We start from the raw sequence: 22,479 nt of genomic DNA, 5'->3' as shown, positions 1-22,479 counted from the left end.
ATACTGAATGAATGCCTTAACCTTAGTGACAGAATGAATACATTTCAACACTTAATGTGTTTGCAACAAATTGTGTTTGTTGCAAATGATGAAACACACTACTTTCTGTGTGAAATTGCTGATAGAAGTTTTTAGATTATATATAACATTGTTGTAAAATGTTATATTCTAATGTAGTTACAGTATTCTAATTCTCTCAGTGAAATGAATTCATTTGCATACTGCATGTACTTTCTCTGACACTAACGTCCTTTTGCTAAATAAAAACAGCATCAAAGTTAGAGGGTCAAATCAAGACTAATGCAATTGACCACGATTATGTTGAATACATATAATTGAAGCTTTCATGAATTTTCAAGGTCAGTTTTCATAATCCATAATGCACTAGTAGAATGTATTGTTACTAGACTTTTATTATTTGTGTTCTTTCTTCTGGTCATCTAAATTTAAATTCAAAGTCACTTTAATTTTGAAAACCGGCAAATGGTTTTGACAGTTTGAAATGCCTTATTTGCCTTATTTCAATGGAAGCAGCTGTTAGTATTCTTTCTTGTAGTTGCTAAGACAGTATATTCTTACCTGTTTACCTTAGTGTCTCTTTCATTGTGTACTTTGTTGTGACTTTTATTTCTGTGGGCATCAGATTCATATGGGTCAGTGTTAAATCCAGCCACCAAATCTGAAAGGTCTCCCAGTCTATTTAACAACAAAAAGCCCTTGAATCCAAACTTTGAAGATGGTACGTCTTTATAGTACTATAGAAACAAATCATTTCCCTGAGCTTCAGGAGCAATATTCTCATTGACATTAGTATAGTAAGTGACATTAGTACAGTATTTCTTTGTCTGTGTGAAAGCCAAGAGTAGCATGTTCAGTTTTTATAAAAAATATTTTAACCCAACTGTGCCCTTCTGTATTTTCAAATTTGGCATACTATTCCAATGTTTTTGTGCTTGAATGGTGTTTGTGTGAGAAAACAGATTTAGTTTTGAGGGAAGTGAAGTAGGAGATAGTATTCACAACATCCTAACACACAACACACACAGAGCCTCCTTCTGCCGTATAAATGTCTAGTTCGTCTGTAGTGCTGGATTCATTGGAGAACATCAAACTATCACAACTCATTTAGTATCAGTGTAGATGATTAAAGCCCCATTTGTAAGTTTTACTCGTTTCACCTATCCAGATGTTGTAAAGATGTACGAGTAATGTGAAATCAAAAGACAGAAATCAGTGCATCGTACAGCGGTGGAAAATGTACCCAATTGTCATACTTGAGTAAGGGTATAGATACCTTAGTAGAAAGTTACTCAAGTAAAAGTGAGTCACCCAGTAAAATACTACTTCAGGTAAAGTCTAAAAGTATTTGGTTTTAAATATATTTAAGTATCAAAGGTAAATGAAATAGCTAAAATATGCTTAAGTATCAAAAGTAGAAGTATAAATCATTTCAAATTCCTTAAGCAGGCGGCACCATTTTCTTGTTTTTAAAATGTATGAACAACTATTTTCAAAACATGCATTTGTGATTAGTGAGTCAACCAGAACATAGGCAGTAGGAATGACCATGTGTTCTCTTGATAAGTGTGTGAATTTCACAATTTTCCTGTTCTGCTAAGCATTCAAAATGTACTTTGGGTTGTCAATGAAAATGTATTGAGTAAAAAGTACAATATTTCTTTAGGAATGTAGTGAAGTAAAAGTATAAGTTGTCAAAAATATAAATAGTAAAGGCCAGTAACACAAGCCTACCAGACGAGCTGAACTACTTCTATGCTCGCTTCGAGGCAAATAATACTGAAACATGCATGAGAGCACGAGCTGTTCCGGAAAATAGTGTGATCACGCTCTCCGGAGCCGATGTAAGTAAGACCTTTAAACAGATCAGCATTCACAAGGCCGCAGGGCCAGATGGATTACCAGGACGGGAACTGCGAGCATGCGCTGACCAACTGGCAAGTGTCTTCACTGACATTTTCAACCTCTCCCCGTCCGAGTCTGTAATACCAACATGCTTTAAGCAAACCAACATAGTCCGTGTAACCCAGAAACACTAAGGAAACCTGCCAAAATGACTACTGACCCGTAGCACTCATGTCTATAGCCATGCAGTGCTTTAAAAGTTTGGTCATGGCTCTTATCAACACCATTATCCCAGAAACCCTAGACACACTCCAATATGCATACCGTCCTAACAGATCCACAGATGATGCATTCTTTATTGCACTCCACACTGCCCTTTCCCACCTAGACTAAAGGAACACCTACAGTATGTGAGAATGCTATTCATTGGCTACAGCTCAGCGTTCAACACCATAGTGTCCTCAAAGTTCATCAATAAGCTAAGGACTAAACACCTCCCTCTGCAACTGGATCCTGGACTTCCTGACGGACTGCCCCCAGGTGGTAAGGGTAGGTAACAACACATCCGCCATGCTGATCCTCAACACGCTGATCCTGAGCACGCACCCTGCTCAGTCCGCTCCTGTACTCCCTGTTCACTCATGACTGCACAGCTAGGCACGACAGAACAGCGGTAGACCTGATCACCGACAACGATGAGACAGCTTATAGGAAGGAGGTCAGAGACCTGGCCATGTGGTGCTAGGACAACAACCTCTCAACGTGATCAAGACAAAGGAGATGATTGTGGACTACGGGAAATGGAGGACAGACCACACCCCCATTCTCATCGACGGGGCTGTAGTGGAGCAGGTTGAGAGCTTCAAGTTCCTTGGTGTCCACATCACCAACAAACTAACATGGTCCAAGCACACCAAGACAGTCATGAATAGGGCACAACAAAACCTATTCCCCCTCAGGAGACTGAAAAGATTTGGCATGGGTCCTCAGATCCTCAAAAGGTTCTACAGCTGCACCATCGAGAGCATCCTGATGGGTTGTATCACTGCCTGGTATAGCAGCTTCTCGGCCTCCGACCGCAGGGCACTACAGAGGGTAGTGCGTACAGCCCAGTACATCACTGGGGCCAAGCTTCCTGCCATCCAGGACCTCTATATCAGGCGGTGTCAGAGGAAGGCCCTAAAAATTGTCAAAGACTCCAACCACCCTAGTCATAGACTGTTCTCTCTGCTACCGCATGGCAAGCGGTACCTGAGCGCCAAGTCTAGGTCCAAGAGGCTTCTAAACAGCTTCTACCCCCAAGCCATAAGACTCCTGAACATCTAATCAAATGGCTACACAGACTATTTGCCTCCCCCCCTTTTACGCTGCTGCTGCTACTCCTCTCTTATTATCTATGCATAGTCACTTTATAACTCTACCTACATGTACATATTACCTCAATTACCTCGACTAACTGGTTCCCCCGCACATTGACTCTGTACCGGTACCCCCTGTATATAGCCTCGCTATTGTTATTTTACTGCTGCTCTTTAACTACTTGTTACTTGTATTTCTTATTCATATTTTTTAAACTGCATTGTTGGTTAGGGGCTTGTAAGTAAGCATTTCACTGTTGTACAATTTGATTTGATTTTGGATACCCCAGAACTCTTCTTAAGTACTACTTTAGAGTATTTTTACTTAGCTACTATACACCACTGGCATCATATGATTATACCCAGGTCAGGTGACAAGATTTGCTGGCACCCCCATACTGTCTATGAATGACACATATCAACACAGGTGAGTCCAATGATGTATCTAATCCCTGGATTGCTGATGTCATAATTTGTATTTCCCAGAACGAGCCGTCCTTCATAGAAATGAATGGAAGTCTACAGTATTACAAATTACATGTATTTAAGTAACTTTTGTTGTAGTGGGGACAGTAAAACAGGTACTTTTTAAAAACAATAGTTAAAGGAAATTTGTTTTATTAAATTGTTTCAATTTGTATTTTTAGTTCACATCTGAGCGATCATCTAGTGTGTATTTATAAATCATTGAGTGAGTCACAATTACGTGACATTGCTTAATAGCCAACTGAGGCTCAAACCTGTTTAGGGACTTGTACCTTATGAAGCCTTATGCATCCATTTGCCTGCATCGAAAGTGTTGTTAAAATTCAGATTTAAATTTCACAACCTGTCACATGAATGACTACAGGAACCAGAATGCACCACAACAGTCAGCCAATAGTATCGCAGGTTGTGTTGAGGAGATGAATGCACGCGGTGTTTCTTCACTTCCTGGTTTAAAGATGGCGGATGAGAATGAGACAGCACCGAAGCCGGAGAAAGAAGAGGAGGTAGAAGAAGACCATGGACATTGCAGTGATTGCGAAAATGAAGAGCAGCACTTTGATGATGGGTAAGGGTGCAAACTTATTTTTGTAGCATTATAGAAAATGTGTCATGCTCTTACGCTCGTTTTAAAGATACGATGCAACCTAAGGTTGGGCATACCAATTCAACTAATCCCTCCCACTTTCTTTTGAACGATTGGTGATAACGGTTTACTAATTACCTGCTTTTCGCTCTGATTGGATCTAAATAGGGTATTTTCCTGTTGTGGGCGGGATTTCATCCCATTCCTCCTTTTGTATCGCGAGGCATAGTTCACTACCTTTGGTCACTGTACAAGAAATTGAACCCATTATTATGATAAATTAAATACAGTTATGCGGTGAAGACCAACACAAATCAGATTGCAGTAAAATATTAAACTGGAACACCTGGCATTCGAATCGAGAACAGCGCCCAAATGTTAAATACCTAACTCAAATGCGAAACTAATAACGTTAGCTAACTAGCTAGCCAGCTATGACTTTTTACGACGTTGACTTGTTAGCTAGCTGACTCCCGAACTTGTGACAGTGTCTGTCAAAAACAATCAACATATGATTTACTCTAATGATGCATCGTCTGTTTTCCTTTTCAGCACAGCAACACCAGCATGATGGGTGCTAATGTATTTAGTATATTTGGTTCATTCCTACCATGCGCTGCATGTTCTGTCCCCAGGAAATGTCACTTCTTATTTAGTGTAAAATGTGGATCCCAAAAGGCATTAAATATATGGTCAGGTGTACTTTACCATAACACATAAATATGGCCATTGAAAGGGAATGTTATGCTTTTTAAAAAACATTATTTATCAACTTCCATGAAATATAAGCCTGATGATATTTTAAATCTACATTATTTTATAGTCCTTGTTAAATTCTCTTATCAATAACGTTTTTTTCATGGTTATTGTATTTATTATTTCAGATGTTCTTTGTGTCCCTGATAGTTTGTTGTAATGCTCCATTTACGAAAACAATCCTAAAATGACACCACATTCAGGAAGTTGCATAATTTCTTTGGTGGGAAAACGGTGGTGCAGAGGTGCAACAATATAAACACACATTTTTGTTATCTATTTTTCCATGTTTCATGTTGTTAGTCTGTTTGGCCCACTCATACATTTCTACCCTGTTAGGCTAAATTATAGAGAAAATTAACCACATTTCGTATGTTTGATAGAGAAGTTAAAATCCTGTTCAAGGGATCACTATTATGCTAGCTCATTCTTGCTCACTCACAGAGCTATGGCTAATTTGTGTTCAAATTTCTACCCAGTTAGGTTCCACCCTGTTAGTTGGACAATTTTGAGTTTGAGCTCTAGAGCGCCCTTATTTTGCCAGGAGAAAATTTAAAGTAACTGCTCAACATTCCTTCTGTAAATTGCAGGGTTGGCCTAACCATATAGTGACATGTAGCTAGCTTGCTATTTGTTTAGCTGGGATGCAACCATTGTTAAAAGTCTCTTGTTTGCATTGAAGCTATATTTGTTCTTTCAACAACAACCTATTTAAACTAGGTGTGGATTACAGCCCTTGTGTGGCTTGACGATGTCAGCGTGTATGCGAGCATCTGGAACCCTGCTAGGTAGATAAATAAGTCAAATCAAATATTCATGTTAATGTTAGTTAGCTAAATGAAACGAAAGGGTGAATGGTTCTGGATGGTAGTTAGGCTCGACTGCTAGAATGGAAGCCTGTCGAATAAGCCATTGAATGCTTGGTCGTCTATTGTTCCCTCATACACACGTACACACTGACACGCATAGCCACACATACTCCCCCCGGGGGTCATGTGATTCACCATCTGTCCTGGTGTTACAAATACAGGCCAGTCCCTAGCCTCACTCCCCTCTTGGACGCTAATGGGATTATCCCTGTTCTTGTAAGTATACTGCTAACTCCCTGTCCTGCCCAGGAAATGGGCCTCGGGGTGGGGGTGGGGGGCTCTTCTAGAGTCATTGATGATCAGGGGATGGAGGAATAACTCCAACCAATTTAAACTAGCTTAGGGATGAACTGTAAGTTATGTGTATTTGAGACAAAAGGTCACCACATGTTTGTTGCCAACCTATCTTTAAAAAAACTATTCTAGGATGGTAGTGAAGAGGACTGAAACAGTTGTGGCATTCTCCTGGCCTATGGAAAGTCTTATAGTTACATGTTGTTGTTGTCCTATGGTAGTGACAAGGTCCAGGGAGATGACAGCGGTGCCAAGAAGAAGAAAAACAAAAAGAAGAAGAAGAAGTCTGGGGCAAATAAAGAACCTGCAGAGGAGGATCCGCTAGGCAAGGTAGATGTATGTACATGTGTGTAGGCCACATGAGTGAGTGTGGGGGCAAATGTTTTTGCTTTGTGTTTGTGTCCCTCTGTTTGTTCCTTTTGCGAGAGTAGTGCTAGAAAGATCGACATTGACTTATTGTTCTGTAACTTTTTAAAACGGCCTCTACAAAACTGAATGGAGATTAGTGGGTGTGTTTGTCTGTGCAGACGTTGTTTTGCATTTGGCAATTTATTTCCTTTTCAACCTTACATTACTCTTTCTCTCTCTCTACACAGGTGAACTCGCTGCCTGCTGATAAGCTGCAGGAGATCCAAAAGGCCATTGAACTGTTCTCTGTGGGCCAGGGCCCTGCCAAAACCATGGAGGAGGCAAGCCGACGCAGCTACCAGTTCTGGGACACACAGCCCGTCCCCAAGCTAGGTATGACATTTGGCAGGGGTACAGAAATGTCTCCAACCTCACTGTAGTGACTAGTAGGGATTAACACGGGTAACCGGGATCCCGGGACTGTACCGGGACCACTCTTCACATTTCCCGAAAAGCAAGAAATTACATCATTTTCCCCCAATGTCGCACTAATGCAATTCCACAAAATACACATGTGCAGTAGCAGATTGTCAAAAATAAAATAGCACAATATCCAAGCAGGTTGTCTCATGGAAGCTTTGAACATTTACTTCACAATGTCGCCATAAATTCAAAGTTCATGCATACTTGACACTGCCGGACTGCAGACGAGACCGGAGTGCAGTTTAGATTTCTTATCAGAACTGAAAATGTGATTCTGGTCTGACCCAAGCTCGGTGAGATGAAAACCTGAGCCCTGGTCCGACATCACAGAAATTAATCAGAATCATAAAACACAGGACGAGATGTTAAAACTGTTCATTGTGCCAATAGATGGTATGCACTCGCACGCCCGACTAGCATCACCACCCTGGATGGTTCCGACCTAGAATATGTGGACATCTATAAGTACCTAGGTGTCTGGCTAGACTGCAAACTCTCCTTCCAGACTCATATCAAACATCTCCAATCTAGAGTCGGCTTTCTATTCCGCAACAAAGCCTCCTTCACTCACGCCGCCAAACTTACCCTAGTAAAACTGACTATCCTACCGATCCTCGACTTCGGCGATGTCATCTACAAAATAGCTTCCAACACTCTACTCAGCAAACTGGATGCAGTTTATCACAGTGCCATCCGTTTTGTTACTAAAGCACCTTATACCACCCACCACTGCGACCTGTATGCTCTAGTCGGCTGGCCCTCGCTACATATTCGTCGCCAGACCCACTGGCTCCAGGTCATCTACAAGTCCATGCTAGGTAAAGCACCACCTTATCTCAGTTCACTGGTCACGATGGCAACACCCAACCGTAGCACGCGCTCCAGCAGGTGTATCTCACTGATCATCCCTAAAGCCAACACCTCATTTGGCCGCCTTTCGTTCCAGTTCTCTGCTGCCTGTGACTGGAACGAATTGCAAAAATCGCTGAAGCTGGAGACTTTTATCTCCCTCACCAACTTCAAACATCTATCTGAGCAGCTAACCGATCGCTGCAGCTGTACATAGTCTATCGGTAAATAGCCCACCCAATTTTACCTACCTCATCCCCATACTGTTTATATTTATTTACTTTTCTGCTCTTTTGCAAACCAATATCTCTACCTGTACATGACCATCTGATCATTTATCACTCCAGTGTTAATCTGCAAGATTGTAATTATTCGCCTACCTCCTCATGCCTTTTGCACACAATGTATATAGACTCTTTTTTTCTACTGTGTTATTGACTTGTTAATTGTTTACTCCATGTGTAACTCTGTGTTGTCTGTTCACACTGCTATGCTTTATCTTGGCCAGGTCGCAGTTGCAAATGAGAACTTGTTCTCAACTAGCCTACCTGGTTAAATAAAGGTGAAATAAAAAAATAAAAAAACTCCCATGAGATTTGCAGAGTGGCATGGGAGGTTTATTTCTTAGACTGGGTTAAGATGTCAATTTTGGGACACGTCCTCAGTAGTGTGCCTTCGAATCCGTGGGTGTTTCGGTCTTTAATCACTAAACACCCTCATCAAAAGTGACCAGCTAAATGGTGATCAAGCCTTAGCTTGTGTCCCATGCCCCATTAAGATTTCCCACGGGACTATGCAAGGCAGGGTCGTCCTCTTCCCTGTGCCAGCCCTACAGCTGACCGCACACCTCATATGCCCTCCTCAAGTTGGAGGGATCTGAATTGGGTTCTCAGGTGGGGGTGGGGGGTCATGAAGTTATAGCCCAGCAAGGGTCCTTCCGTTTGATCCAGATCCACTGGCTGCCTCTTTCAGCTGCTTGAGAAACTGCTCTGACGGTCTGCCGCAGAGCCTGTCCATGGATTCCAAGTTCTTTCAGCAACCTGATGGTGGAAGAAGCCACAAATCCTCTGCATCCCACTTCAACTGGCCAGACTTTTGCATTCCAGCCACGCTGAGTTGCGTCTGCTGCCAACTCTGTGTAACGCAGTTTTTTATGCTCTGTGAGCTCTATGATGTACACAGCCTTTCGTGAAAGGGACCAGAGTACCATGTCTGGCCTATGGTTGGTAGAAGCAATCTCAGGTGGAAAAATGAGTTGCTGGCCAATATCGACAAGCATCTTCCAGTCCCGGGCCATGGCTAGGTGTCCAGTTTCTGGCTTCGTAGGAGGATGCTTGGGCCTTTTCTGTCCCTCCCGGATGAATGTTGTTGTTTTGACGGGATTGCTTGTTTTTGGACCTGATTGTGCCTCCAGGTGAGAGGCTGGTCTTGCAACCTGTCATTATATGCCTGAGAGTCGCTGGAGCTGACAGAGGGGGCAGGTCGGGTCCTCGCCATACCATTGATGTAGGTTTTTTGGTTATGGAAGCACATCATAAACAGCTCTGCGTTCAGATGTTGTTGCCTTATGGAATGTTGGTTTGCTTGCTGCCAGGCCAAAGCCGCCTCTTTCATGCTGGATATTCCCCACAATGATTTGGTGTCTCAGGGCTGATGTTGCTTGCTGCACAGCCTTGGATGATGTCCATTTCTGTCCAGTTTGTAGGGGAGCCTTGCTAATGGTCTGATCTTTGGAGTCCTTCAATGTCATCTGAAGTCTTACTTTAGAGCACTTGTACTCCTCCGTTAGTCTTGTAAGAGGTAGTTCAAGGACCCCTTTGCCATAGAGGCCGATGTTACTCAGGCATTGTGGGATACCCAGCCATTTATTCACCTATGAGGTAATGGTTCGCTCCAAATGAACCCGGGGGAAAAAAGACAGATTTCTAGGAAACAGCAGCGGAGGCGGAGTAAAAAGAGACCAGGAAACAGCCATTGGGCCTAGAACAAGTGCAGAGCGAGAACACACCATGCTCTGAATTAGTTGAGGAACATAATAACACTCTATATTTATGGAGGGCCTGTTTCGCAATTCAAAACAACGTCATTGTCGATCAAAGTCCCATACACACTCGCCCTAGTTAGATAACCTATGGCCTCTAAAAGTTTGTCTGTCATCCCATCTGGTAGTGCCTGTCTTGACTGCATCAATTCGATTTAAAGAAGCTAGCTATGTTAGCCAGCTCATTTTTAGCTAGCCACAGTGCATTCGGAAAGTATTCAGACCTCTTGGCTTTTTCCACATTTTTGTTATGTTACAGGCTTATTTTAAAATTGATTAAATTGTTTTTTTCCCTCATCAATCTACATACAATTATCCATAACGACAAAGCAAAAACTGGTTTTTAGAAATGTAAATACCACATTTACGTAAGTATTCAGACGCTTTACTGAGTACTTTGTTGATGCACCTTTGGCAGCGATTACAGCCTCCAGGCTTCTTCACTACAATCTTGGCACATTCTTCTCTGCAGATCCTCCCAAGCTCTGTCAGGTTGGATGGGGAGCGTTGCGGCACAGCTATTTTCAGGTCTCTCCAGAGATGTTCGATCGGGTTCAAGTTCAGGCTCTGGCTGGGACACTCAAGGACATTCAGACACTTGTCCCTAAGCCACTCCTCTATTTGTCTTGGCTGTGCGCTGAGGGTCATTGTCCTTTTGGAAGGTGAACCTTCGACCCAGTCTGAGGTCCTGAGCACTCTGGAGCAGGTTTTCATCAAGGATCTCTCTGTACTTTGCTCTGTTCATCTTTCCCTCATTCCTGACTTGTCTCCCTGCCGCTGAAAAACATCCCCGGAGCATGATGCTGCCACCACCTTGCTTCACCGTAGGAGTGGTGCCAGGTTTCCTCCAGATGTGATGCTTGGCATTCAGGCCAAAGAATTCAATCTTGGTTTCATCAGACCAGATAATCTTGTTTCTCATGGTCTGAGAGTCCTGAGAGCAAACTCCCAGCAGGCTTTTTACTGAGGAGTGGTTTCCGTCTGTCCACTTTACCATAAAGGCCTGATTTTTGGAGTACTGCGGAGATGGTTGTCCTTCTGGAAGGTTCTCCCTTCTCCACAGAGGAACTCTGCAGCTCTGTCAGTGACCATCAGGTTCTTGGTCACCTCCCTGACCAAGACCCTTCTCCCCCGATTGCTCAGTTTGGCCGGGCATCCAGCTCTAGGAAGAATCTTGGTGTTTCCAAACTTGTTCCATTTTTTTTTTTTTTTGTGTTTTTATTTCACTCTCATTTACAACTGTGACCTGGCCAAGATAAAGCAAAGCAGTGCGACATTAACAACAACAGTTACAAATGTGATTAGCAAACGTACAGCCAATAACACAATAGAAAAAATCGATGTACAGTGTGTGCAAATGTAGTAAGATTAGGGAGGTAAGGCAATAGGCCATAGTGGCGAAATAATTACAATTTAGCATTAACACTGGAGTGATAGATGTGCAGATGATGTGCAAGTAGAGATACTGGGGTGCAAAATAACTATGGGGATGAGGTAGTTGGGTAGGCTATTTACAGATGGGCTGTGTACAGGTGCAGTGATCGGTATAAGCTGCTCTGACAGCTGATGCTTAAAGTTAGTTATGGAGATAGAAGTCTCCAGCTTCAGTGATTTTTGCAATTTGTTCCAGTCATTGGCAGCAGAGAACTGGAAGGAAAGGCGGCCAAAGGAGGTGTTGGCTTTGGGGATGATCAGTGAAATATACCTGCTGGAGCGTGTGCTACGGGTGGGTGTTGCTGTGGTGACCAGTGAGCTGAGATAAGGCTGGGCTTTACCTAGCAAAGACTTATAGATGACCTGGAACCAGTGGGTTTTGCGATGAATATGTAGCGAGGGCCAGCCATCGAGAGCATACTGGTCGCAGTGGTGGGTAGTATATGGAGCTTTAGTGACAAAATGGATGGCACTGTGATAGACTGCATCCAATTTGCTGAATACTGTTGGGGGCTATTTTGTAAATTATATTGGCGAAGTCAAGGATCGGTAGGATAGTCAGTTTTATGGGGGTATGTTTGGCAGCATGAGCGAAGGAGGCTTTGTTGTGAAGTAGGAAGCTGATTCTAGATTTAATTTTGGATTGGAGATGCTTGATGTGAGTCTGGAAGGAGAGTTTACAGTTTAACCAGACACCTAGGTATTTGTAGTTGTCCACATATTTAAAGTCAGAACCGTCCAGGGTAGTGATGCTCGTCAGGCGGGTGCGGGCAGCAATCGGTTGAGGAGCAGGCATTTCGTTTTACTTGCATTTAAGAGCAGTTGGAGGCCACGGAAGAAGAGTTGTATGGCATTGAAGCTCGCCTGGAGGGTTGTTAACGCAGTGTCCAAAGAAGGGCCAGAAGTATACAGAATGGTTTCGTCTGTGTAGAGGTGGATCAGAGAATCCCCAGCAGTAAGAGCGACATCATAGATGTATACAGAGAGTCGGCCCGAGAATTGAACCCTGTGGCACCCCCATAGAGACTGCCAGAGGTCTGGACAACAGGCCCTCCGATTTGACACCCTGAACTCTGTCTGAGAAGTAGTTGGTGAACCAGGCGAGGCAGTCATTTGAGAAACCAAGGCTGTTGAGTGTGCCGATGAGAATGTGGTGATTGACAGAGTCGAAAGCCTTGGCCAGATCGATGACATCAGCCACACATGTATTAACACATATCGATGCCGGTGTTTGCCAATTGTTGCAATTTGGTTTATTTTAGTTAGTACATAGCCTATATATATATATTTTTTTTACATTTTTGGACATAAAATACTGTAAAAAGACTGGCGAATTAGCTCCAAGTGATTTTGATTTTGGAAATCAGAGAATCACCAGCAGCAAGAGCAACATCATTGATGTATACAGAGAAGAGAGTTGGCCCGAGATTTGAACCCTGTGGCACCCCCATAGTCCCCCAGAGGGCCTGGACAACAGGCCCTCTGATTTGACACACTGAACTCTGTCTGAGAAGTAATTGGTGAACCAGGAGAGGTAGTCATTTGAGAAACCAAGGCTATTGAGTCTGCCGATAAGAATGCGGTGTTTGACAGAGTCAAAAGCCTTGGCTTTTTTATGCATTTGCAAAGATTTCTGTGTAGATTGATGAGAACCCTCCCCAATTTAATCCATTTTAGAATAAGGCTGTAATGTGGAATAAGTCAAGGGGGCTGAATACTTTCCTAATGCACTGTACCTAGGGTATTTGAGGCTATTTTGCTGCTCTTCCTGTCCTCCATTCAGAATAAACAACAGGCCTGATGATCGCTCGGTGTAGCTTTCACCTTCTCGTTTAGCTAACTTAATTCTGTAATTTTAATTCCATTTTGCATTGATTAAAGATCTCCCAGGTTGCTTGCGACACATGGAGCTAGGTGCCACGTTAATTGGCTGACCATAATAACAAAAGCGTGTAACCTGTATAGGCTACATTGTCTTTATGGGGCGCACGTCATAAAAACTACATTCAAAAGGTTGTTTTATTGAATTAAGAATTTCAGTCGTGGTTTATCCTTGTGTGTAGCAATGTCACATACACTGAAATATATATATATATATATATATATATATATATATATATTATAGATATTACATGCATATAGATAGATTATATATATTACATGCAACAATTTCATTGATTTTACTGAGTTACAGTTCATAAAAGGAAATAACTCAATTGAAATGAATTCATTAGGCCCTAATCTATGGTTTTCATATGACTGGGAATACAGGTATGCATCTGTTGGTCACGGATTCCTTAAAACAAAGTATGGGTGTGGATCAGAATCGGGCGTGTGACCACAATTTGCCTCGTGCTGAGTGACACATCTCTTTCGCATGGAGTTGATCAGGCTGTTGATTGACCTGTGGAATGTTGTCCCGCTCCTCTTCAATGGCTGTGCGAAGTTGCTGGATATTCGCGGGAACTCGTACATGTCGATCCAGAGCATCCCAAACATGCTCAGTGGGTGACAAGTCTGAGTATGCAGGCCATGGAAGCATTGTTAATTGTCTGTAGTTTATACCTGCCCATAACATCAAGGCGGTGGCCCGTTCCTGTAGGTTCATGCTCTACAACATCCGCAGAGTACGACCCTGCCTCACACAGGAAGCGGCGCAGGTCCTAATCCAGGCACTTGTCATCTCCCGTCTGGATTACTGCAACTCGCTGTTGGCTGGGCTCCCTGCCTGTGCCATTAAACCCCTACAACTCATCCAGAACGCCGCAGCCCGTCTGGTGTTCAACCTTCCCAAGTTCTCTCACGTCACCCCGCTCCTCCGCTCTCTCCACTGGCTTCCAGTTGAAGCTCGCATCCGCTACAAGACCATGGTGCTTGCCTACGGAGCTGTGAGGGGAACTGCACCTCAGTACCTCCAGGCTCTGATCAGGCCCTACACCCAAACAAGGGCACTGCGTTCATCCACCTCTGGCCTGCTCGCCTCCCTACCACTGAGGAAGTACAGTTCCCGCTCAGCCCAGTCAAAACTGTTCGCTGCTCTGGCCCCCCAATGGTGGAACAAACTCCCTCACGACGCCAGGACAGCGGAGTCAATCACCACCTTCCGGAGACACCTGAAACCCCACCTCTTTAAGGAATACCTAGGATAGGATAAAGTAATCCTTCTCACCCCCCCCCTTAAAAGATTTAGATGCACTATTGTAAAGTGGCTGTTCCACTGGATGTCATAAGGTGAATGCACCAATTTGTAAGTCGCTCTGGATAAGAGCGTCTGCTAAATTACTTAAATGTAAAATGTAAATGATACCATAATCCCACCGCCATCATGGGGCACTCTGTTCACAATGTTGACATCAGCAAATCGCTGGCCCACACGACCTGCCTGGTACAGTAGAAACCGGGATCAGCCGTGATGAGCACACTTTTCCAGCTTGACAGTGGCCATCAAAGGTGAGCCTTTGCCCAATGAATTCGGTTACAGCGCTGAACTGCAGTCAAGTGAAGACCCTGGTGTGGACGACGAGCACGCAAATGAGCTTCCCTGAGACTGTTTCTGACAGTTTCTGCAGAAAGGATGTTTGTTCAAACCCACAGTTTCATCACCTGTCTGGGTGGCTGGACTCGGACGATCCTGCAGGTGAAGAAGCCAGATGTGGAGGTCCTGGGCTGACGTGGTTACACGTGGTCTGCTGTTGTGAGGCTGTACTGACAAATTCTCTCAAATGACGGAGGCTTATGGTAGAGAAATTAACATTAAATTATCTGGCAGCAGCTCTGGTGGACATTCCTGCCGTCAGCATGCCAATTGCACATTTTAGTGACCTTTTATTGTCCCAAGCACAAGGTGCACCTGTGTAATGATCATGCTGTTTAATCAGCTTCTTGATATGCCACACCTGTCAGGTGGATGGATTATCTTGACAAAGGAGAAATGCTCACTAACAGGGATGTAAACATATTTGTGCATAACATTTGAGAGAGAGAAGCTTTTTGTGCATATGAAACAATTCTGGGATCTTTTTTATTTCAGCTCATGAAACATTTGACCTAGACTTTGCATGTTTATTTTTGTTCAGTGTAGATGAATTCTATTTAGACAGGCTTTTCATTGTTAAAATAGGCCAATTATTTTATTTTGTTTCTTCTAAAAAGCGGTAGTGACATGAAGAGATTTGATATGAGTAGTCCAATTGGGCACTCTGTTTTTGGAGTAAACCTCCTAAAATAGCTCCCGAGTGGCGCAGCGGTCTAAGGCATTGCATCTCAGTGCTAGAGGCGTCACTACAGACCCTGGTTCAATCCCGTCGTAGGGTTTGGCCGGGGTAGGCGGTCATTGTAAAATAAGAAATTGTTCTTAACTGACTTGCCTAGTTTAAGGTTAAATAAAATGTATGCTTTGTATCTTTACATTGATTATGAAGATTGCTAATATCCTCTTACATTGCGTTTTGTTGTTTACCTTAGGGGAGATGGTGACATCACATGGTTCCATCGAGCCTGACAAAGACAACATCCGGGAAGAGCCCTACAGCCTTCCTCCAGGCTTCACGTGGGACGCCTTGGACCTGGGCAACGCCGCTGTGGTGAGCAGGCTCCTCTACAACCCCTCCACCCCAGAGTGTCCCAAAACAATCTAGTGATAGCAATCAAAATACTTCACTTGTGGTTATTCCAACAGCTGACCCCACTTTACCATTACTCAATTTAACCCTAGACCTTTTTCCCATGGCTCAGTCTGTTCCTCTTCCTCCTCTTAGCTGAAAGAGCTGTACACTCTGCTCAATGAGAACTACGTGGAGGATGATGACAACATGTTCCGCTTCGACTACTCCCCAGAGTTTCTGCTCTGGTAACTCTTTATTACTTAGCTACGTCACCTTTGTTACATAAATGAGACTAGCTGAGTAACAATCTCTTTCAATAGACAGCTATTTTATGTTTTATCGAATAAAGGCAGGTTTTTTTTTTCTGACCAGGAAAACCTGGCCCTCAGATTTTCTTTCATAGTTGGGAACTGACCTGTAATTGTAATGTCTCTCTACCTCAGGGCTCTGCGCCCCCCCGGCTGGCTGCCCCAGTGGCACTGTGGGGTGAGGGTGAACTCCAACCAGAAGCTGGTGGGCTTCATCAGTGCCATCCCTGCCAACATCCGCATCTATGACCAGTCAGTGAATATGCATCATGCTCTTGTTCACACACTTTTATTGCTCCCATACACTGTAGTATTTTAATATAGCTAACAATAGGAATGTATTATTCATTTGCTCCTTGACTATATCATCTCTTGTGTTCCTTTGCTGTAAGAAGGCAGACATTAAGAGGCCTTAGTCACTTTAGACTGTTTTTGTCATTTAGGGATAAGAAGATGGTGGAGATCAACTTCCTGTGCGTCCACAAGAAGCTGCGCTCCAAGCGGGTAGCCCCAGTCCTGATCCGAGAGATCACCAGACGGGTCAACCTGAAGGGCATCTTCCAGGCTGTCTACACCGCTGGTGTGGTACTGCCCAAACCCGTGGGCACCTGCAGGTGGGTCACTGAGAGACACACCAACCACACCAGACAGATACCCATCCAACCAAATTCATATGCTCTTAAACACAGTGATTATAAAATCTGTTCTCTGTATAGGTACTGGCATCGCTCTCTGAACCCACGCAAGCTGATCGAGGTGAAGTTCTCTCACCTGAGCCGGAACATGACTATGCAACGCACCATGAAGCTGTACCGTCTGAATGAGGTGAGTCAGTGAGCAAAGCGCCATTAGGAGGCTATCCTCTGCACAACGCCTGACCGCTCAGCCATCACCTGATGCCTCTATTTGAAATGTCTATTGTGTTGACATAAAACTCTCCAATTGAAAATGATTGCCATGACCTTCCATCTCCTTCTCTCCAGTCCCCAAAGACGTCTGGCTTGCGGCCGATGACCAGGAAGGATGTCCCGGCCGTGCATCGCCTGCTCCTGGAGTACCTGAGCCAGTTTCACCTGGCCCCTGTCATGAGCCCCGAGGAGGTGGAGCACTGGCTGCTGCCCCAGGAGAGCATCATCGACACCTACCTGGTCGTAGTCAGTACCATTGATAAAACGTACACTACCGTAGACACCCATAACATTACAACACCTTACACGCTTAGTATATATGGTATACACTAAGTAGACCATTTCTGACGACCATATATGGACAGCTACCCAGATACCCTCTACTCTTCTACCTCTTGACAACATTGTTCACATTATGTCAGTGCTCTGGAAATGCATTTCACACACATCTAAAATAGAGTGAATGTAAAGTTGGAGGACGTGTGTCTTCTCCCTGTGGCAGTCCTCTGGGGGCAAGGTGACGGACTTCCTGAGCTTCTACACGCTCCCCTCTACTATCATGAACCATCCAGTGCACCGCAGCCTCAAGGCAGCCTACTCCTTCTACAACGTGCACACCACCACCACCCTGCTGGACCTGATGTCTGACGCACTCATTCTGGCCAAGTCGGTGAGTTGGTCCTCTTCAGGTGGCTGGGGGTCGGCGGTCAAATGGGAGTTGGATTTGGGTACCAGGTCAAATATTTACTGCGTAAACTGAGTATACCAAACATTGAGTTGCACCCCCACTTATTTGCTCTCAGAACAGCCTCAATTTGTCGGGCTATGGTCTGTACAAGGTGTCAAGTGTTCCACAGGGATGCTGGCCCATGTTGACTCCAATACTTCCCACAGTTGTGTCAAGTTGGCTTGATGTCCTTTGAGTGGTGGACCATGCTTGATACACACAGGAAAATGTTGTGTGAAAAATCCAGCAGTATTGCAGTTCTTGACACAAACTGCTGTGCCTGTTACGTACTACCAAACCTGTTCAAAGGCACTTAAATATTTTGTCTTGCCCATTCACACTCTGAATGGCACACATATCTTAGTTGTCTCAACTTGAAATCCTTTTAGTCGGTCTCCTCCCATTGATCTACATTGATTTGAAGTGGATTTAACAAGGGACATCAATAAGGGATAATAGCTTTCACCTGGATTCACCTGGTCAGTCTGTCATGGAAAGAGCTGGTGTTCTTAATATTTTGTATACTCAGATAACAATGAATTATACACAACTCAATCCCTCTCCCCCATCTCTCTGTATCCCCCTCTTTCATCCCTATCGTCAATATCCAGAAAGGGTTTGACGTTTTCAATGCACTGGACCTGATGGAGAATAAGACTTTCCTTGAGAAGCTCAAGTTTGGCATCGGAGATGGGAATCTACAGTATTATCTGTACAATTGGAAGTGTCCTAGCATGGGATCAGAGAAGGTGCGTCATTGTTCATATTTACTGATAGTTCAGTCAGTTCCTAGAGAGATGACTATTTTTCACATTGATATAAATTATCCATGGTAATATGATGATATTGAAACAGTGTTTTGTGTTCCCTAGACTGTACTGTAAACCAATGGGTATTTAGATCATGCCTATGGAGATATCCACCACTAAGAGCTAAATAGTTATTTTTTCTGGTACAAAAGGAGGAAGTGTAATGAGAGGGGGAGGGAACCATTGACTTGATTATCTTGCTATCACAGTTAAGCCAGGCAGAGAAATATACAGGCCTCACAGAACTCATCATGTGTTTTCTCATTTTAGCTTCTGGTGCAACTATCATAAGCTTCCTTTTTCTGTGGTTCACAGGTTGGCTTAGTACTACAGTGACCCCCCCCCACCCCACCACTGAGCGTCACAGTTAGGCCAGGAGACCACAAAACGCACTGACCACCTGACAGATGGACTTCCTGCTTCAGGAAAGAGAACCCACCGCCCATTTTTACTTCTTGAACTTTGACCTGCACTACCGCTGCCAGGCAGGGAGTCGGGGGAGTTGGTCCTTCTCCACGCTCTCTCTCTCTCCCTCCCATCACATGGACCTTAAGCCATTTTAGTTACCATCCCAACTGAAGTCTGTCATGATTGTACTAGATATCTTATACACACACTGCACAATTCGCCAAATAACACACACGTGTAACTACACAACATACATGTACAGTAAGACAGACATGACAGGAAAATTATACTAACACATACTGACCCAGGCGTAGGCAACTCCAGTCGTCCGGGGCCTGATTAGTGTCACATTTTTTCTTCATCCCTAGCAAACACAGCTGATTTAATCAAATTGCATTCTAAACTGAAAATTGTGATTATTGGAGTCAGGTGTGTTAGCTGTGGCTGGGGCAAAACTGGGACACCAAGCAGGCCCTCGACTGGAATTGCCCACCCTGCACTAGACGCTAACATTTTATATTCCTTCATGTGTGCAATGCGCTTTTTCAAAACAAATCTCTCATCATCCCCGAAGTACAGTGTTAGAGAGAAAAAAATCGAAAAATCAAAAACATTTAAAAAGGAAGAAGAAGAAAAAAAATGTAATTAATATCCAAAGTGGACACAAGACAAGGGCTTCTGTCAATGTTTTTCTTCTTTTGCTATTGAGGCTTGAAACTGCAGATTTACTATCAACCCCTCCATTTTCTTCACTGTACGTGTTCTAGACTTGACTCTGTACACAGCTGACCGAGGGGTAAATGAGGGGTTTTGTCCTTCATCTTTTTCTTTTATATATATATTTTTTTGTCCCATCTTTACTAACTGTCATGACCCATTCAGAAGCCCTGTTCAGTGGAAAATACAACAATGACCGTATAAATGGAACCGCTTTCAACAAGAACTTAACAAAGTGGAGTAGTTGGGACTGTTATTTTTAAAGGTTTTTTTTGAAAGCTGCGGCCGGGAGAGCAGTTATTTGGAGTAGGGAAATGGTTGGATGGGGGCTGCTGAGACGGGGCACGGAAGGGACTGGATACTGTTTGTGGGTAGAACACCTCTGAAATTGAGAATTGAAACTGTCAAGGATTTGGGGACCTGGGCAGGGGAGGGGGCTGGGTAACACCCCAAGTAAACCTATTTGTTTTTATGTAGAGTGTTGGATGGGATGCAAACCGAAATGAATAACTGGTCTCATGGTTTTATGATGCAGGAAAACAAATGTGAAGATGCAGGGGAATTTTTGTGCAAAATAAAATATATAAGTTGCTGTGAGGTTTTGTAATGGTTGCTCTCAGGTGATTTCTATCCTTTAGTTTATCATGAAGATATTCACTGAGTTACTTCTGCCTTACCCATCACCCCGTCGACTTAAGAGGTGTGACTCCAAAATCATTCCAAATAATTCATTTGGATTCTGTGCTGCCCTGTTCTAAGCCAATTGTAATTTTCCTAGGTCCCTCTTTGTGGCATCTGACCACATGACTGAACAGTAGTCCAGGTGCAACAAAACTAGGGCCTGCAGGACCTGCCGTGTTGATAGTGGTGTTAAGAAGGCAGAACAACACTTTAATATGGACAGACTTCTCCCCCATCTTAGCTACTGTTGTATCAATATGTTTTGACCGTGACAATTTACAATCCAGGGTTACTCCAAGCCTTTGGTGACCAATGAGGAGCAACAGGGAGGTGAAGGCCCCCAGCAGCTTCTACACCAGGGGTATTCAACTCTTCCCCTACGAGGTTCGGTTTTCTGTTCAATCTGGGGTGGAGACTTTGAAGCAACACAAACCTAGACACAGACACATGCATATACATACACATAGATTTAGTACTGTAGCTATGTGGTGGAGTAGGGGCCTGAGGGCACAAGATGTGTTGTGAATGTATTGTAATATTTTTAAATTGTATGAACTCTTAATTTTGCTGGACCCCAGGAAGAGTAGCTGCTGCCTTGGCAGCAGTTAATGGGTATCCATAATACATACGACTAATTAAGTGCAGCACAGGTCTAAATCAGTCCCTGATTAGAGGGCAACAATTAAAAAATGCAGTGGAACTGGCTTTGAAGTCCAGAGTTGAGTTCGAGGGTTCGACACCTCTGAGTGTAGTGTCCTGTGGTAAGGAAATATTTTTGTCTTTAAACCTCTTCAGCTCTTGAGCATACTATTGTTTTCCAAGGATTTTCTTGCCGAGAGGGTTGGCAGCATCGGTTGCTCTTCACTTCACAGGATTGGTCTCACTGATTCATGGAGGGTATGTGGATCTGGGTGGGTCACACTCCCTTAGATTAAGGATTTACGATCGGTTAATCACGATCTATAATATGTTTATGCTTGAAATTACAGAAAACCATTTGGCCAAAGCCATACATTTCAAATAAATATATGTATCTGAGTTTGCAATAAAAGGCTGACTGTTCAATCTTGTTATTTTACGTTTTTTTCCGGTGGCTGGGGGGAGCTCTTCAAGGTTGTTGCTGTATCCTCCAGATGACTGTCTGAAACAACCCACATGGAGAGGGCTGTCTTCCACTGGCAGATTTGTCCTGCCTCTGCTGAAAAGAGCATATGCAAAATGATACGTTTTTACTAATAGTCTAAACCTTTGTATAGCAAGCACATTTTCTAAATTAGTATTCTGTTCATTTGGAAATGAGTAAACTGCACACTTCAAGAATGATTTGTCAATGCTCATGTCAGAGATTGAAGTACAATGGCACCACAGATCTAGAATGAGATTCAATATTTATGATTGGCACAAAGTACTAAAACATCCAATGAATGAATGCAATAAATATACTGAACAAAAATCTCTCCCTCTTCAAAGGGGGGGGACACTTTTGACCCGAACTGCTACAGACCTAGATCTATCCTATCCTGCCTTTCTAAGGTCTTCGAAAGCCAAGTCAACAAACAGTTTACCGACCATTTCGAATCTCACCATACCTTCTCTGCTATGCAATCTGGTTTCAGAGCTGGTCATGGGTGCACCTCAGCCACGCTCAAGGTTCTAAACGACATCGATAAGAAACATTACTGTGCAGCCGTATTCATTGAGCGGGCCAAGGCTTTCAACTCTGTCAATCACCACATCCTCATCGGCAGACTCGACAGCCTTGGTTTCTCAAATGATTGCCTCGCCTGGTTCACCAACTACTTCTCTGATAGAGTTCAGTGTGTCAAATCGGAGGGTCTGCTGTCCGGACCTCTGGCAGTCTCTATGGGGGTGCCACAGGGTTCAATTCTTGGACCGACTCTCTTCTCTGTATACATCAATGATGTCGCTCTTGCTGCTGGTGAGTCTCTG

The 22,479-nt window shown here is 43.6% G+C and overlaps 1 protein-coding gene across 2 annotated transcripts; it reads left to right on the top strand.

Moving 5' to 3' along the window:
• The first annotated feature begins 4,140 nt into the window (after window positions 1–4,140).
• LOC115110233 (glycylpeptide N-tetradecanoyltransferase 1-like) lies at window positions 4,141–20,445 on the top strand. Of its 2 annotated transcripts, none has more exons than XM_029635708.2 (12): window positions 4,141–4,275; window positions 6,434–6,542; window positions 6,809–6,953; window positions 15,832–15,950; window positions 16,125–16,216; window positions 16,415–16,531; window positions 16,723–16,893; window positions 16,996–17,104; window positions 17,263–17,433; window positions 17,690–17,857; window positions 18,526–18,663; window positions 19,039–20,445. In XM_029635708.2, the coding sequence occupies exons 1-12, from the start codon at window positions 4,166–4,168 to the stop codon at window positions 19,057–19,059; spliced, it is 1,470 nt and encodes a 489-aa protein (XP_029491568.1). In that variant the 5' UTR covers window positions 4,141–4,165; the 3' UTR covers window positions 19,060–20,445. The 2 variants fall into 2 exon arrangements, with proteins under 2 accessions (XP_029491568.1, XP_029491566.1); XM_029635706.2 differs by having other exon boundaries at window positions 6,434–6,548.
• The last annotated feature ends 2,034 nt before the right edge of the window (window positions 20,446–22,479 follow it).

The sequence above is a fragment of the Oncorhynchus nerka genome, linkage group LG26, assembly GCF_034236695.1.
Source record: "Oncorhynchus nerka isolate Pitt River linkage group LG26, Oner_Uvic_2.0, whole genome shotgun sequence".
In the NCBI taxonomy this organism is placed as follows: domain Eukaryota; kingdom Metazoa; phylum Chordata; class Actinopteri; order Salmoniformes; family Salmonidae; genus Oncorhynchus; species Oncorhynchus nerka.
The sequence above is the reverse complement of the archived record's forward strand: the minus strand, read 5'-3'. Positions and strand labels throughout refer to the sequence as shown.